Here is a 19,124-nt window from a genome sequence, read left to right on the forward strand (position 1 = left end):
AATACATGCATATATATTTTCTTAATTTATAGGTCGAATCCACGGAACGAAATCGACTGTCATATTTTGTTGTTTTCATTTGTCCCCTGGTGGGACAACGGTAAGTCTACGGATTTACAACGCACAAATCAGGGGTGTTCTATTCCCTTCGGTGGACACAGTGGATAGCCCGATGTGGCTTTGCTATAAAATACACACACACACACGCTTTCTCATTTTGAGCCTTTTCTTGAAAATTAAAATTTAGTAACCCATACACTTGGATTTAGTACATTCAAATTACCTTACGGTTACCAACATTGATCCCCAACATGATCCTATTCGACACACTTTCAGAGATTTTTTTATTAGGCTCTTTTATACTGTGAGGTCGATACCTGGACCAAGAAGCGAAACGTAACAGTAAAAAGATAATTATTTTATAAGTTTAAAGGTTTTTAAACTAAATATTATTCAGTAAAAAGCAAAGTGCTGACTGGAGTATTGAAATCATAATAAAACAAAAGCACGTTATTTTATTTTATTTTATTCAATATGGTTCAAATGCTATTTATCTCTTAGACTGAGCGTGATTCAAGTTCCCAAAGAAACCATGTTGAGTAAATATATATATATATACATATATAGGTGTTTTTTTGTTTTAATCTTTGTATTGCTTATCATGTCACTCGTACAAGGATTTACTCATGTCTATTTCAAGTAAATATAAGTGAAAAACAGAACATTTCTTTAAAAACAAGAGATTTTAATATGTTGATGTTCCTTCACTAACCTGGTGTTTCGTTAACATACATAAAACAATTTTGAAATCGTTGTAATTTGTAAAATGAAAAGTAAATTATGACTGTAATTCAGTTATTAATTACAGCTCGATAGATAGATTTATTACACTACTAGTCCTAGATATTCATATGAAATCTACATTATCTAAACACTTTCAACATAGAAGAGCGACAGTCAACAAGTCGCTCTATAGGGAACAAAACAGTGTCGGACGTTATAACAAAGGCCTTCCGCCCCAGGGTACGGGTTTTACTGTAAAACAAGTTGTACGTCTACTGACTTTCGTATTTTAGTATTTATTCTCTCAGTTATTTCATATTAAAATTACTCCAAACAAAAATTGTTGTGTGTGTGATACAAAATATCACTTATTAGTATTTTAGAATTATACATAAGTGTTAAAATTACCAGAAATGTGCAACAGATGGTAAAAATCGTAGGTTGCATGTCACGCCCTAAAACGTCATTCGGCCTAGAGGTGTTGTCCCAATAGCATATCTGTTTCTAGAGCCAGGTGTTTAGTGAAGTAAGACGATATGAAGCTCTGTTCGTATTCAACACTGTACTTTGCTGTTTTCCTTTCAGTGACTAAATTGGGTGACATTGTACAAACACGTCGACACCGACAACAAGATGTCTGCCAAAAAGAGCGATTGAAGCTTCGAGAACGTTTTGCTGACGTTGTGCTGACAGGTACAGTTGAGAGAGTACTTCCCAACTTACCTGTCTACTCGGCCGATGTCCTGGTGAAGTGGGTACTTAAGGGAGACGACAATCTCAGGGGCACTGTTCTGGTGAATGGGTTCGGAAATCCAGATATCTGCAACAGTCATGTTCAACCTCGCGATACTCGTATTTTTTTTCTACACCAACTTAGCGATAGTAGCTTGCATCTGAATTCCAGCTTAATGCATATCAACGTCCCGAAATTAGATCGTATTCGAGCTGCTCTCAGAGGTAAAGTCAATATTTCTTTTCTGAAAGTGTTGATAATATTCTATTTATTCTAAAAAAAAAAGTTTACTTGTGTACGTCAAGTAAAAATGCAAACAAAAAAGGCCCAGTTTACGGTCGTTCGACGTTCCGCTAGTTATATAATCCTAAAACTGACAAATGCTTTACTTTTTTAATCCTTACAGAATATAACACAGCTGTTGTTGTTCAGATAACATCTCTTACGCCATAGATCATCTAGTTGCAGTTTGAACATTAGAAGACACCACAAATAACAAATGTATTAGAAAAGTAAATTAATTTCACAATTATAAGGTTAGGAACCGTTAAATATTGCCTGGATTTGGGGTTAATATAAAGTTTTCAAATTAATATCTAAAGTTTATAAACATTTTCTTAACAAACCTTACACCAGCTGGTCAAAACTAAAGTTCCCAAGTGAAGGAAAAAGAAAGATTATTTTAAAAACTAACTAGGTTTTAAAGTTATTGCAATTGCAATTTTCAACCTCAACAGCATTTCATGTGACACATGGATTAGAATTACCTATTAGAAGTTCAGGTGTAGTCGCCCCAAGTTTCGAAATATTGGCCCCCAAGTGTCACAGCGGTATGTCTGCGGACTTACAACGCTAGAATCCGGGTTTCGATACCCGTGGTGGGCAGAGCACATTGTGTAGCTTTGTGCTTAACTATAAACACACTCGTACCTGATGATGACAAAACCTTGTCGAAACGTTGTACATTTGCTGTTATATTAAAGTTTTTCTTCAATACCCATTCAAGCCATCTCCAGCCATTATAAACACACTCGAAATATTGTTCAGAGAAAGAGCAGCCAATCAGCGGCACCCAGTCGTCACATGGACTTTGTTAGACTCTTTGAACCCAACAATGAATTTAACTAATTTTATAATGCTCCCACAGCTAAAGGTGTGAAATGTGTTGAACGATATGATATCCGAACCAAGAACCATTTGACATGTGACCCAGCACGCTAAACTCTAAGCCACGCCCACGTCCAGCTTGTTAATTATTATGAAAACTTCGGGTCGAGTTTTTTTATAAACTTAGTTATTTTTACTTGTACTAACTCGGTCAACATGAAGATTAAATCCACTTAAAAATGTTTCTTACGTTCTTCAAATTTAAAAAGTGTTATTCGAAAATAAGGATCTCAAAACATCAACGTATGCCCATTAATTTCTATACAATATTTCTTTTAAGATAACCATCCTAACTTAACAGATCTGAAAACCAAAAGTTATGATCTAATTCATCAATACGATCCTGAAACCGAAGATTGATCTGATTACATACATGGTTACAAAATTATGATATTAAAATGAGAATATTAAAACTACACAACTATTATTAATAATTCTAATTCCCATTAATAACAATTATTTAAACTCACTTGGGTAAACGATTTTTCATTATTGATGAAAATATTTCTTTACTTTAGCACGTGCCTTAGTAATCTTTAGTTACCAATCATTCACACAAGACCAAAAGCTACGCTTTACAAACAACACGAGAGAAAACTTAGACTAATATAAAGTCTGCCACATCGATAAAAGTTATAGAGTTACATTAATATTCAGTATTGCACGTGGCTACACAAAATTAGAATAAATCTTGTGCACTGAATCGCCATGTCATGTAACCAAATATTCCATTGTTTGACAACAAATTAAAACGGTTGTCTATGGTTAAAAGATTCTTAATGAAATAAATCATTTTATTTGTACACTTGAGAGTTTGGATCGTGCCAAACGTATCGGTGACTTCGGTTTGCTTTTAAAACTAACATTCCTGGTCAGATTCATTTACAGATAAATCAGATTATCAACAGTCGTCATATTGATGAAAATAAGAATCAAATTTCACAGCTTAGTGCATATCAACGTCCCGAAATTAGATCGCATTCGAGCTGCTCTCAGAGCTAAAGTCAATATTTCTTTTCTGAAAGTGTTGATAACATTCTATTTATTCTAAAAATAAATGATTCTGAGTAATCGTAAATAGAACTTATATTAAACATAATATCCCGGTTCAGCAAAACATTCTTACGGCATGTCTGTTATTGTTTCCTTCACAGATGAACCTTACACTAGAAGACCTGAAATAAAAGACGGTAAGTTTCTATTAGAGTTTGAAAAATATTTGTTTTTGTTCAGAGGTACTTTCAGACATGAAAATGATCAAATGTACATGGTATCAAATTGTAATTTTGTGACTTTGCTAAATTTTCTGATTAAAAACTTATTTTCACTTTTGATTGTTTCTTTGTTGTTAAGCACAAAGCTGCACAATGAGCTATCGAAACCCAATTTTTAGCGTTATAAGCCCTCATACTTACCGTAGAACCACCGAAGGACAACTTCTTTCAGACTTATCGGTTTGCCCCCCAGTGGCACAGCGGTATGTCTGCGGACTTACAACGCTAGAAACGGGGTTTCGATACCTGTGGTTGGCAGAGCACAGATAGTCTATTGTGTAGTTTTGTACTTACTTCAAACAAACAAATAAAAACTTTACACCAAAATAACTGCCATAGACATACACTGACCTGAAGACGAAAGGCAGAACACTTTTGAAACGTCGTCCTCTACGCTTGTATCTCTATAACTGGCAGTTGCCGTCCATTCTACAAAATTTCTTCAAGAAAGAACTTAGTTTCTCCGCCAACAGATTTTTAGATTGTAATGCTAGTATTAGAGATTAACAATATCTATCTCCAGTTTATTTAATCAAATTTATGTGTTAAAAATAATTTTGCGAATTTTTTCCTCCGATTTCTTTTTCATGTAACTTGATCAACGTTTGCTGAAACACTGGCTGACATAAGAAGAGTATTTAGTATGTAAAATTATTCACACCGTAACATTTAGCACGTGACATTATTTGCATTGTGATAACAAACCACATTGTTTTAGCTACTGACAAAATAAATCTTGCTTTTAGAACGAAGACCGTTGCAGTATTATGTACATCAACCGAAAGTGCTGATTTTGTGGCTCAATCGATTTGTTTGTTTTGAATTTAGTGCAAAGCTACACGAGGGCTATCTGCGCTAGCCGTTTCTAATTTAGCAGTGAAAGAACTAGAGGGTTTGTTTGATTGTTATTAAGCAAAAAGCACAACGGGCTATCTGTGCTCTGCCCACCACGGATATCGAAACCCAGATTCTAGCGTTGTAAGTCCGCTGTGCCACTGGGGGCAAGACTAGAGGGAAGGCAGCTAGTCATCACCATCCACCGCCAACTCTTGGGCTACTCTTTTACCAACGAATAGTGGGATTAACCGTCACATTATAATGCTCCCACGGCTGAAAGGGCGAGCATGTTTGGTGGAAAGGGAATTCGAACCCGCGGTCCTCAGATTGCGAGTCAAGCGCACTAACCACCTGACCAGGCCGGGCCCCTTGTGGCTCAAATAGCGACTTACGCGAGACAACAAAATATAATGCACTATGATATTTAACAAAGTTTCCTTCAACTACTCTATTACAAAAGTCAGAGAAGTTAGGGGTATTGTTAGTTATGTATTTATTGTCAGTGGTCAAGACGTTTTCAACCACCTTGTTTGGTTGATACTAAGCCACCTTGTAAATTCAGAGACCTGATGTACGGTATGAAACTTTAGTAAGTTTACAACACAATCTAGCACTCTCAAATAAATGCAAAAAAGTAAAGGTATGATTTATACAATTGAACAGCAGTTTGTTTTAACTTTAACTGTAAATATAAAAACTCCATAAAGAAGGTGTTTGGGTGCCTCACAAACTTCCCGATGATCATCGTTTCCAACGTATGAACGTTGTTTCGTCTCTTCTGGCACGTAATGCGCGTGAACCATTTTTGGACAGAATTGTCACCGGTACTGAAAAATGGATTCTCTATGCGAATATTAAACGCCAAAAACAATGGCCCAGTCCTAGACAAAAACCACTTCCGACCCCAAAACCTAGAGTCCATCCGCAGAAAGTGATGGTTTGCATTTGGTGGAACGTCAAAGGAGTAATTCATTTCAAACCCCTCAATCCACAGGGAACTGCCAATACAGAGATCTATAGTCAGCAACTGGAACGTTTAAATCAAGCCCTTCATCAGAAACACCCTTTATTCGTTAATCGGAAAGGTGTTCTTCTTCTCTTCGACAATACACGTCCACATGTGTCACGTTTGACGCAACACAGGAGTATGGAATTGGGTTGGGAAGTTCTCCCTCACCCACCATATTCTCCAGCTATGGCACCATCAGATTGCCAACTTTTTCGTTCGCTACAACATCATTTTAGTAGGAAAACGTATGCAAATGTGGAAGGTGTTAAAGAGTACATCGACATATTTTTCGCTTCAAAGACAAGTGATTTCTTTAATCAGGGCATTCACAACCTGATTGTAAGATGCAAAAGCATCATCGATAAGAATGGAGACTATTTCATTAATAAATGTCTTGTTTTGATATATAAGTTGTTCGGATTTTTTCATCTAAAAAAGGCGACATTAATTTCTTGAAGACCTAATACGTTGATACTTATATTTATTTTTTTTTTACTTTTATATTTTTCTAGGAACAAACTTTATTTAATCGTTCGGGTATAATCTTTTCACTTTGGTCACTTAATAATTAACAAAACATATACTATTAAATATATGGAGAATAAAAACATTTTAGCTAGTCTGTATTCTTTGTTTTTCTCTATGAATGATTACTACCTCATATTTTTTAAAGTACCCCCTGCTTGAGGCTATTAGTTCGACAGATTTTAGTTTCTGAGTTAGTAAATGGAAGTTTTATAAGTTTTAGATATTTTGGTTTAGTAGAAACAGCCAAAATAAAAATTAATAGGGAGGTGTTCCACACTTCCCCGTGTAAGTTACGCTTATGTGATAAGATGTTAAAAACAAGGTATCATAGACTTTTTTCAGTAAGTTTTTTAACACTTATATCTAACACTCTATTTTCAGAACCATGTGAGAAGAAATACTGCCCTTACAATGCTGACTGTGTTGTGAAGCGCTTTGGTAGAGCATCATGTCAGTGTCCTAAGTCTTGTCCTTGGGGGTACAAGGCTGTGTGTGCTAGTGATGGTATCACCTACAGCAGTCCCTGTAGAATGCGAGTAGAAACGTGTCGAAAGCAACGAAGAGCGTATCTTCAACATGATGGACCATGTAAATCTACCTCAACACTCTCCCACTGAACTGTATGTCGTCCCAGATCTCGAAACCCCTTCCCGCTAAGTTTAATCCCATATCTTGAAAGTTTTACCACTAAGTCCAATCTCAGATCTTAGTCTTAGATATTGAACACTTTCCCTTAAAATGAATGAGATCGCAGATCACAAACACTTCCGGCTAAGATAAATTTCAGATCTTGAATTCCCCCCCCCTCTAAGATGAATTTCAGATCTTGAATTCCCCCCCCCCTCTAAGATAAATCTCAGATCTTGAAGTCTTTCTCACTAAACTAAATGTGATCTCAGATCTTAAACTATACATCCTAAGTGTTACTAAAATTTAATCAAAGAGAAATATTCCTACCCGTAATTTCAGATGTTTTCGTTAATTTAACATCGCAATTTGAGTAAATAGTCTGCATTCATGCATCATGTGATTTTTTTCCCAGTTTTTAATACTGTTGTAAGGACAACAGAACAACCATGTCCTGCGACACATACATTTTGTGACATCCTTTTGTCTAGAATTTGTTTTTGTCATATATAACTAAAATTTAGCTAACGTCCAGGTTAAAATATTTTCTTGATATAAACTTTCGTTTTCTAGACGTGAGGTACTACTCGAATATCATAGCAAAATATATCTAAACGGACAGTTGAACACAACACTTTGCAGTGAATACACAATTTGTGAATCTCTTTTTTATTTCTAAAAAAACAATTGTCCAAAGATCTAAGTTTAATACATTAACCTGATTAGCATAATGCACAGAATACATGACTTTCTCACTCCCTTGTGGGTCAGATAGAAAACATTACAGCTTAACCAAACATACAGCAGTAAACAATAAACTACTACCAAGGCGGCATTGTGCCAGATCACAACAAGACAGTGCAGTACTTTAGTAGAAGGTGGGTATTAATTATACTATCCTGCTTCATGTAAGGTTTTTTTTTAACTGTCTTCCATTCTCAAAAGTCTTCTGATAGATAACTTACAGCTTTCCTTAATAACGCAGTTAAGACAAAGATCTTGTGGTTCATTCATCTCTTCAGCTTGCAACATCCTTCAATATTCACATCAGTTAACTCTCTATTAGATAAATAACAGGTTTCCTTAGCGATTTACTCGGTTGTCTAGACTTTGTGATTAACCAGTGTCTTCATTGTGTATGTACAATACACAGATTTTATAAGATTCCTTGAGATTTACTGATCATAACTGCTACCTCTGTGATGTTTTAAACAATTGAAAACCATTAATGAAACTGAATCCTCTCGTGGTAATTATGGATACTTTTTAGACTATCAGATTTTATGAAACCTTTCATTTTACAACTGAATCATGCGAAATTTAAATGAATTTTTTTCTCTCATTCTAATTTATCTTATATATAATATATATTTCAAAATGGTATAACCTGTAAACCTTTAAATGTTTTTTTTTTTTAGGATACTGGTTTTAGGTTACATTTTTCAAGCAAGATATACAAATAGGTAACTTATAAATTGTCTTTTTTGTACACAAAATATTGACCTTTTTCAAACCGAATATAATTCTTAAAATGTAGAAAACAATATTTTTACTTCATTATCCATTCTGCACCACATGCAGAGTAATTTAGTCCAGAGACCTAATAAATGATGTTAACGAATGTGTATCTTCAGAGTATACCATTGATACTAAACAGGATATGCTACTTTACACGCTGGAAGTTATCCTTGTAAACTGTCTTCGTCACGTGCGAAATGATTTTTAATATTTAACCATCAAATTACAAACTTGTGTGTATATTATTAGTAGTAACAAATAAATGGATATAGTGTGCAATTGAATTAATAACAAATAAATGTTCTTAGTGTTGAAAATATATAAAATTCTCCTAGAGTTGTGCGTTTAAATAATATGTTTTGTTTATTTTGTGCAAATATAATTAAATTATAGTCTGTTATTCATAGTTTGTGTACAAAAGGTTATATATATGTGTTTAAAATTATCATCAACTGTCTCACGTCAACAAACTTATCATTAACTGTCACATCTGAAGAAACTTATCATTAACTGTCACATGTAAACAAAATCATCATTAAATGTTGTGGTGGGCAAAGCACAGATAAAAAGGTTTTTCAAGTAATTTTGGACTAAATTTATATTTTATACATTTCCAAAGATAAATATAGTAGTTTTTCAATGATATAAATAATCTTTACTCAGTTGTAATTTTAATCATTTCACCAGCAACAGGAAAAGATATCAGTATGACAATATTACATAAACAACAATTTTACGGATTCACTATCTCCCGTTCCTATGATTTATAGGGACAACTTGCATATCCATTCGTCTTTATCCTGGTTATCATTATGGAATGATTTCGATGACGTTATTGATGTAACCCATTGTAATTTCGTCCCAACTTGTCAGTAGAAGGCACTGCAACTCAGCTACAGTAACTGGTTTAGGGTCGTGATTAGGAATTTTCCGGCTCAGTTCGGCCGAACATTTCTCAATAGGATTACAATCTGGAGACTTTGCTGGCCACGGCAATCTTGTAACATCCTCCTGATCGAGATTATCCTGCACAATACGCGCAGTGTTGTCATTCTGGAACAAAAAAGTTATTTCCAAGCTTAGTCCTAGCATATGACAGAAATATCGTCTCCATATGATGTCTTTAGGAGACGCCACTGACGTTTCCCTGGAGGATATGAAGAGTAGTTTTTCCACCATGATGAATAGCTGTCCAAACACATACTGCACCACCCCCTGTGTGTCCCCTGTGGGAAAGACAGTCTTTTCTCGTCTGTTATCCAAGCAAACAACGAATACGAATCCTGCCATAACCCTTAACAAGCCGGAAACAGGACTCATCTGAAAAGATGACATGTCGCCAGAGTCCTAACTGTCAGTTGGCAAGCTGTTTTACCCAAGTAACACGATGACGGCGGTGAAGTCTGGTTAGTATCAGTTTGCAAATAGCCCTTCTTGCAAAATAACTTTGTTTGGTCAGTCTCCTATTCACTGTTCTTCTGGATACCCTGGAATTAATGTTTTCATGCCATTCTTGTCGGAATGGGTTGCAAAACTTCTTTCGACATTTGCATGTTAACCTGATCAAAACACGGTCATCTTGGGCAGTAGTTTTTCGGGGTCTACTAGTAGACTTTCCTGGAACAACGTTTCTTGTAGTCTGATGAGGTTTCAGGATTCTGGATACAGTACACTGAGAATATCCTACTGTTTTGGCAATGTTTGTTTGCTTCATACCATTTCTGGACAGTCGAACAGTTAAATGCCCTATAACTTTTGGCACGTAACAAGGCATGACTCTACACCAAGTACAGAGAAATTGTCTGAACAAAGCACTGATCTGTTTCGAAAAATATTATACCAAAAGCACACCGTTTTATACAAAACAGGTTTGTATGTGTGTTTTGACGAACAAATACTCAAAACAATTTATACAGACCAGAATAACAACTCATACATGTTTGTCCGATCAGGCACTACCTCTATGCATGTAGACAATACTGTACCATCAATATAGAAAAGCATACAAACATTTTGGCCAAGACTATATTGGGATGAACTGTTTTCTTTCTGCATACTTAGACAAATAGCAACATATTTGTTAAATGATAAATAAATAACTACAAAAATCATAGTTTGTTACCATCGCCCCCTGAGGGGAATCAAGGGTATTACAATCGGGTTTGTGTGTGTGTGTGTGTGTGCGTGTCTGTCTGTCTGTCTGGGTTTCCGCGCTCGTATCTCGAAAACTAATAGGCCGACGTACACAAGATGGAAAGTCAACATGGGACAGTCTTACCCAAATTTAATCCGTAGACTAATTCTGAATCATATAGAAGCATTTTGTTATAATGGGAAGATAGGGCATTTTCAGGTTTTGGGGTAATAACTCTGTAAAATGTGATCGAACTTGTACCAAATTCCATGGGCACATTGAGGTTGAGACTTCAAAAAATGATCCTGATCGTTTATCATTCTGGATCTGAGAAGGATTTTCTGAGTTTTCGAGGGTGAAATTTGACTTTATCCAATATAATCTCGAAAGGAGAGGCGTGGCGAGAGTATGCAATCTCTCTGATTGCTCTTGTTTGCTCTGTTTTAGCGAAAAAGCTACACAATAGACTATCTATACTCTGTCCACCACGGGGAACTGAACACCGGAATTTAGCGTTGTAAGTATCTAAACATGATGTTGAAACACTTGGGGACTTAACACCATAGAAGCACACCAAGTAATTTTATAACCACATTTTTATGACGTTTATTTCATAAAATATTATTGTTTTATTTTATGTTCACTTTATTATATTTCTCTTTGCGCGAAACAACACCAATCTACTAAATTTCTGCCAGAATTATGTTTTCTGTAACGTTGAAAAAAATGGTTACTCTTATTAATGAATGAATACTTTTAGCAACTAGATGGCAACACTTACAATAATCTCAGCCAAAACTTTTTATTTTATTCGATGACGAGGAACCCACTTGGAGACTAATAATGGCTGGAGACGGCTTGAATGGATAATGAAGAAAAACTTTAATATAAGTTTAACATAACAGCAAATGTACAACGTTTCGACAAGATTTTGTCATCATCAGGTACAAGTAGTTTATACTGACACAGATATATGTATACAGTATGGAAAAAAAAGAAGTCACATGACCGGATACTGTTGCAACTTAGAAGAGATATCTTGTCACCCCAGGGTGTTGGTTTAGAGTAAGGTTATTTTGTTCAATTAAGATGGATTTCTTGATTTTTCGTTTGTTTATGTTTGATTCTTTGTTTAAAATTACTAATAAAGCACAGTCCTACATGAACACAACTTACATGAACTGAAACTAATTCACTCCAAAAGAATTTTAAAACAGTAGTTTCATTGCTCGTCCCATTGCATATATGCCGTTAACAGAGAATTGGGTACCCCATTAAGCCCGATTAAAATAGTGTTTTTAAAAAATCACACATTTTACGAAAAACCGTCAACCTATTAGGTGACCAGGCTGCTCAATCCTCCCCTGATGATTTAGTGTGTGAATTTAAACCCAATTCTTCTCAATTGGCCGAACTTTATGAAGTATGACAACAACTGTAATGGTGAGAATGCTTTTTCAAGCTGGTGAAATATTATTATAATTAAGTATACTTGTTTTAATCTCTTCTATTTCTTGCAAATCCATAAGATACTAGATAAAGAATGCAATGTTAAAGATATAATAGGCCTTATACTAATGTCTTATGACAAGTGTAATTAATTATAATCATGCTTCTACAAAGGCGGCACTGGCACACGGGGCCCGTTCTCCTATTCTATTTGATAGTGCTCCAAATCACCAGTTGGTATCTTGAAAAATCAAAAGAGAAAACCATGATCAATATCATGCTGAGACGCCGAAAATTCCCGCACCTATAGACCCGAGCTCTGAATCTTTTAAGTACCTAGTAACGCATGTTGGAAAAAGCATTCACACCATATCAAATTTTTTATTTAAATAGCATTCCGACCACTATTGTTTATTCTCAACCGATCTGATGAGCTCTGGATTAAGCAAAAAGTATTATAGCTAATAGATATTACGAACATGGTGTGGTTGGAATATTATTATTATACAATCTTCTAATTCTTAAAAATCCCTAAGGGACTAGATGAAGAATACAGTATTGAAAAATATAATAGTCCAAATTTTCCATCCTGATACTGATGTTATTCATATATTTGAGCCTTTGTCACCATTTGTCTTAAGAGAAGTATAATTAAGGGGTGTTGCAAAATAATTCACACTTTTTTCCCCGAGAGCATAACAAAGTAAAATAAGATTTTAATTCAATCAAAAAAGTAATTCCAAGTATCAATATCGCTTGATTGTGCCACCATTGTTCTCACGCAGAAGTTTTAATTTATTTGCAAAATATTTCAGCAATGCAACAAACATGTCTGTTTTAGTGGCTGTCTCTGTGAGCACATCAGTGAGAAAACGAATCAAGGTTTCACGTTTGTGTCTCTCGCATTCAGACAAAGTTTCCAACATTTCTTCTGTGCATTGTTGAACGAAAGCTCCGACATTTTCGGCAGAATTTAAATCTGGAGAGTTCCCAATCCACATTCCATCACTTTTCTCGGACCACTCTTTCAAATTCAACAATTCTGAAACTTTGAGGCATTAGTCAGATTTTTCAAATCTGGCATTGAGATGTGTCGATTGGAAGACTTTAATTCTCGGAGCATGTCTGCGACTAGTTTCTGAGCCATCCCGAAGGCAGCACATGCGACACGAACCTAAGTTCTAATGAGCACCATGATTCAAAAGTTTTCGCAAAAAAGAAATTTGAAGAGTCAAACACCCAAGAGTACGTTGAAATGACGTGTTCTCACGAGTGATGATATTCGCGGTCCTACCAAGTTCGTCATTACTTCTAGGGAAAAAGTGTGACTTAATTTGCAACACCCCTTACTTATGAGGTATGGTTGTGCCTATGACCGAAAACATCGATGACAACTGATGATCGATTTGAATGCTTGCTGACGTTGACGATCATGGCCATCCATCACCTTAATCTCTAGTAGCCTTTATAAGGTCTAAGTTGGTATTTTATTTTTATTTTCCATCCTGATACTGATGTTATTCATATATTTGAGCCTTTGTCACCATTTACTTTTCTTTATTTGAAAATTTCCTGTTATTGCAAGATTTTCTTTACTCTCTCTTCTCATAATGTGTCTTAAAAATAAGTGTTGTAAGCTATATTTTCAATGTTGTAATTTTTCGTTAGCTAGAGGAAGCTGCGGGTTGTAACGACGATGTTCAGATAGAAAGTTTGAAAAGACAGGCCTAAAATACCTAGAAATTTCTAAAAACTTGATATTAAGTTTTCTAGTAAATTCGAGAGTTTATTATAAATACAAGGTTTATAAAGCTTTTGAAGATAGTGGCGTTCATTCTAAGTGGTAGCATTAATTAGTCAGAATTTATTTTCGTTTTAGCCAGAGTTTGTTACAATGAAGTATTTGGGTCTGTATTAGTTATCACGTATATTAAGTTGCTTGAAGTAGTAAAGTAAGTTTATTCTTTATATTGGATTACTGCAGCTAGGGTCATTTGTAAATGTACAATTTACCACAGTGTTTGAACTTGTAGAAAATTTAAAGGATGAAATAAATAAGTGTGTTATCGTCAGATGGATTGGATATTGAATTATTTTCACCAGATATCTTTTTAAAAACCGCCAGCAAAAGAATTGTTACTGCATAAGCTGGATACAAAGTTAAAGTCCTTTAATTGTTACATATTCCATATAATATAATAAACAATAATCATCCTTTTTAACTTTAATGATTTTCTTCCTAATTATAGATTAGTAACAAAATTACAATAAGTTTAATACATCTAGTCAATTAGCTCTATCCAATTTTATTATTTAAACGTATTCTTAGAGTATTTTAGTTTCAATACCGTTGTTGGCTAAAGTCATTTTCCAAAGTTAATAACAATAATTTATTTAGAAGCTATCTCTAGCTCTCTCTCCACATCAGATACATCTCTTTCTTTTATGGTAAGTGTTGTATTATGACTTGAATGTACAAAGAAAAAAAAACGATTATTTTAACTTTCATTTATACTAATTATTATTAACACTTTTTTGTTATATTTCGTAAAAGTGGATATTATTTCAACGTCAGAGGGCGCTTTACTCTAGTAACGTGTGGCTTACAAATTTGGGGTAGGTGAGGGAAAGTTTGCTAAAGATATTTAATTTTTTTTTTTTATGTAAGTATTTATTTATTTACATAGTCGTATCAATATAATATATCTGTGCGTGTTGGCGGGAGTTTTCAGTAAATGTTAAGTATTTATTTCAACTGTACATATATATTGTATTTAACAGCACTCAGTTATGTTATTCAGCTCTAATTTCCAATGTGTGTAGATCACTTTAATTGTAGGCTTACAATATAATTTTTACTGCTGTTTGGAAGATTGATTACCACTATATATTAACATTTGTTTGCCAGTGCTAGTGGGATACAGCTTTTAACCTCTGATGAACTTTATACATCTGCTGAAACATCTTGGCAGTGGAACCATTGTACTCAAGTTTGTAACTTGAGCATGCATATTCGGAAAAGTCATTTTTGTCTTAATGGGAAACATAGTTCTTAATCTGCTTAATGTTTTAAAGATACGGTTAAGTTCTACCTATGGAAAATTTTCATATGCCATAACTAATAAAAAACAATGAATAAGCAGCATTTTTTTTTCCTTCTCCAAAAAACATTTGACAAGGGTGGGCCTCATGCTTAGCAAATTACAGAGCACTGAAGCAGAATTTTCGCATATAAAGCTGCATTGCCATATCTAAGACATTTGCCCAATGTAATTAATGCTATTTAATGAATGCAATATTTATATTAAATCTACCTAATATTATAAATAATTGAATACATAATAAATTAACCATCTGTATATGGTTTTGTTAAATTGCACACATCACAACCTTTTTTGCAGTTACGTTCCAAATTTAATAAAGCTACTTTATCAATGTAATTCAATAAATTTGTCATCAAATGTAGTTAATGTCAAATTTTAATTTCTAAAGGAAAAATTTTAATAAATTCTCAATCTTCACTTTTCTATGTCATATGGCACTTGTTTGCTCTGAAGTTCACATTTTAAATAATCTTTCAATTCCCAAATGCCTCTGAGTTTTATTGCAAATTACAAAATTATATTATACTGTAGATATAAACTAACTTTATAGCTTCCATCTGTTTTACTTAGATATAAACCAGAAAGTCCAATCTACGTGCCATGCCCTACTATTATATACTGTCTTTGAAAATGTCAGTAATTTTCAATAACATCTACTATTACATTATTTATAATCAACAGAAAGAGAATGTTTTAATTATCTGTCATACAGATCCAAAGTTTCTTTTACTACATTCAGCTTGACCAACTAAAGGAATTATTTTACACACTTATAGCTTAGTTAGAAAGCCAGTTAGATTATTATAGTTACAGGATATTGTATACTTTGTTCATGTTATTATTTTGTGTTTTAAGTTGAATATTTGAAATAGATAAAAATTTGGTAAAGTACTCATAACAACCCTTGTAAAATTAGTGTTTACTTTTTTAAGACTTTGAAGCTTCAAATGCAAAAAAAAGTATGAAGCTTACATGGAGCACTAAATTTTTTGTTTTTATGTATATTTTTTATTTATTGCAAAAGTAACTAAGATGTAAAAATTATAAGCTTATTAGGTCAGATAATAAAATATAAATGAAAAAAATTAAATTATAAAATTTCTCCACAAGATATGCATATGAGAAACCCATGCATTACATTATTCAATATATTATAACTTGAGTTCTGCATACTTCGAGTGATTTCTAGCTTGTTACATTGGTTAGTAGTTAGACACAATTTGAATAGGAATAAAACAATAAAACTAGATAAATACTGACATTAACTGTTATGAGTCTGAAGCTGTTTAGGATAAATAATTGTAATTTTCTATTACAAACTGCCATCATTTTAAAAAGAAAAAAGAATGATTTAGATTTATTTTTGCATTGGTTAAAAGGTAGGTCAAATGGATTGAGCTGGATTGTGTGAAGGTAAAGAAAATAAATAAAATATAAAGTTTTACTGGAAAAATTTGCTATTCATTAAGGAGGTTCTAGAGGTTATACAGACAGAATTTGAAACCTGTAATGTGAAAAAAGTATTTTTAATTTTAGCTTGAAAATTACTTTGCACTTAAACTAGTCAAAATCTGAGTTAGACTCTAACTCCATAAATTCACAGACAAATCTTTAATAAAAATACTTAATTGAAAAATCAGATTTTTTGTTTACCAAAAACATATAATGTTTACTGAAACCTTACCAAATTTAATGAGATAAACTTACTGCATTAAAAGTTATAGTATGGTTAGTTTCATGCCTATGTGGTAGCTGCAACGCTGGTCAAAGTGAACAAGCTTTTGTTGAGAGAATTAATTAAATTTAATATTGTGAATTACAAAAGCTTGTAAACTTGCATCTTTTTAAATATGTGGCAATTTCTGGCTAAATGTCCACAGCACAATAGCACATCCTGTGTATGTATACATTACCTCTCATGTAACTTGACAAGATCTACTTTTAATTTACATTGACAAACGTGTTTAAAGTGAGCTTGTTAAAGTGAATCTGCTCAACGGCCAGACTTTAAAAGGAGCTTAAGAAAAGTTATTATAGAATTTAAGGAAAGTTAGAGATAATAGATATAATTTTAAAATTGCTATGGTGTGCTGGAGTATGTAAGGTTATTATACAGAAGATTATTTATATCTTGTTAGTGATTATGTTAATCATGTGATCTACATTGATCAAACAACCACACCACGATTGACCCAGCATAACTTTGGTTGGAGTTTAATAAAATTATAAGTGTAAAAGATTAAGCAATTAAGCTTTTGTTGAAGTTTATTCATTTATGATGAAAAAAGTTATATATACTCTGTATTAACTATGTTAATTATGTGATTTTTACTGATTCAATGACTATACTGTGTAAAAAAAGTGACTCACTGTAATTTATGTTAGTGTTTCATGAAATGATAGCTATGAGAGATGGAAATCTCAAGTTTGTATTAGATTATGTGATGTAGGATAAAGAACGTTACGCATAATCCATAGCTGTTATGTACAATTGTAAAATCATTTCTTGTAATGTCTGTATTGGAGATTTTTGTGAAAAGCTGTGAAATTGTCAGTGTTATAGTTTTTAAAATGCTATGTGTTATTTATTCAAAGAAAATCCTTCATTTAAAAGTTTGTGTTAGTGTTTTAGCTCCCTATAAAATCTTCCAAGTTATATTCTAGTAGATCTAGTGAGTTGTGTTAGATATATATTATTTGCATACTTTCTTTGGGATGTTTGTGTTGGGAAATAGAAAATATATAACTTTAAAATTAAAATATTGTGTTTTATTGTAAACCTTGAAGGAAAATGTTTAATTAATCCAAATCCAAATAGTGTTTCATTTGCATTACTTGAACTTTTTTTAAGTGCTAGATGTGTTTAGCTATGTCAAGAAAACTACCTGCATGCTCTGTTTATTTATAAAGTTTTATGGTAGTTTTTCTTGAGAAGTTGTATTAAATTGATATTCATGCTCAAAAAGAAATGAATCTGCTACTTGCAGGTGAAGTTACTAACTATGAGTATGCCTTGTGCCTGTTTAAAGATGTGCGAGTCAAACTGCATTAATGTATTTTTAAGTAAAAATAATTATGGCTTATATGAATTCATTCAGTGTAAAACAGTGAGCTTTTAGGATGAGAGTTATAAAAAAAGCATTTAGTATAACCTATGCAAGTTATTAATTTATAACCATTGTAAAAATATTTTTTAATTGTAAACTTAAGCTTTGACTGATATAAATGTTGCTGAAATCGGATTTTTCAAAACATTTAGCTTTGTTTGCCTTACATGGAATTTTTAATAATTATGCATATAGGTATGTATTAATACCTGTCCTTTCTAACTATAATGTTATAATATTCCTGCAAGAGTCCAAACATATAGGTAAAACACCAGCAATTTGTTGCAGAGGACCAGTGTTTTCCCTTTCTTTAAAGTGAACATGTACTGTATAGTAGGCAGTCCATGTGACATCATTAAGGTGAATCAGTATTATAGTAATAATTTTAATTCAACCCTCCTTGTTTATTACACTGTTCTAGATCTTATTATGAAATATACATGAAATTATATCTGTTAGATAAGCTTTGCTGAGGAGTAAAACAAAGCTCACACTTACATGTATTTTCAGTATATACATAATATATGGATGTCTTGTCGATGTAAGACTAATATAAATGGCTATCTTTCATCCACTTATGAGTATATTTTAGTATAAACCTCTCTCCCGCATGGGCTCAGTCCCTTGGACTGACCTCATAACCATTTTGTGCTTCTTATAGTTTTCATGCTATAACTTTTAAATTAGTAGGCTACTATTTGATTCATGAAATTTGGCAGATTATCAATAAACATTACAATGCTTTCATATGCAAAACATAAGATTTTTTTATTAAGTCTTAAGGTTTTTAAGCAATGTTTTCCTCATGCCTTTTTTTCTTTTCGTATGTTGCCTATTCAACATGCAAAGTAATT

At 33.3% G+C, this 19,124-nt stretch overlaps 2 protein-coding genes across 5 annotated transcripts in view; both read left to right on the plus strand.

Annotated features, from left to right (window-relative positions):
• Positions 1–1,200: 1,200 nt before the first annotated feature.
• On the plus strand, positions 1,201–7,152 carry LOC106463203 (agrin-like). The gene is made up of 3 exons (XM_013923198.2): positions 1,201–1,740; positions 3,838–3,873; positions 6,713–7,152. Exons 1-3 carry the CDS (start codon positions 1,320–1,322, stop codon positions 6,946–6,948), a joined length of 693 nt encoding a protein of 230 aa, XP_013778652.1. The 5' UTR covers positions 1,201–1,319; the 3' UTR covers positions 6,949–7,152.
• Positions 7,153–14,628: 7,476 nt separating this feature from the next.
• Positions 14,629–19,124, plus strand: part of LOC106463204 (protein RER1-like) — a 35,680-nt gene continuing 31,184 nt past the window's right edge. For 2 of the 4 annotated variants that reach the window (XM_013923200.2, XM_022390652.1), the window contains exon 1: positions 14,640–14,722. In XM_013923200.2, coding sequence (XP_013778654.1) covers positions 14,721–14,722 — 2 coding nt within the window. In that variant the 5' untranslated portion in view covers positions 14,640–14,720. Of the gene's footprint in view, positions 14,723–14,777; positions 14,797–19,124 lie in introns of those variants that run through there. The other 2 variants (XM_013923199.2, XM_022390649.1) reach the window with 2 other exon arrangements.

Source organism: Limulus polyphemus, unplaced genomic scaffold (genome assembly GCF_000517525.1).
Source record: "Limulus polyphemus unplaced genomic scaffold, Limulus_polyphemus-2.1.2 Scaffold1347, whole genome shotgun sequence".
Taxonomy (NCBI): Eukaryota; Metazoa; Arthropoda; class Merostomata; order Xiphosura; family Limulidae; genus Limulus; species Limulus polyphemus.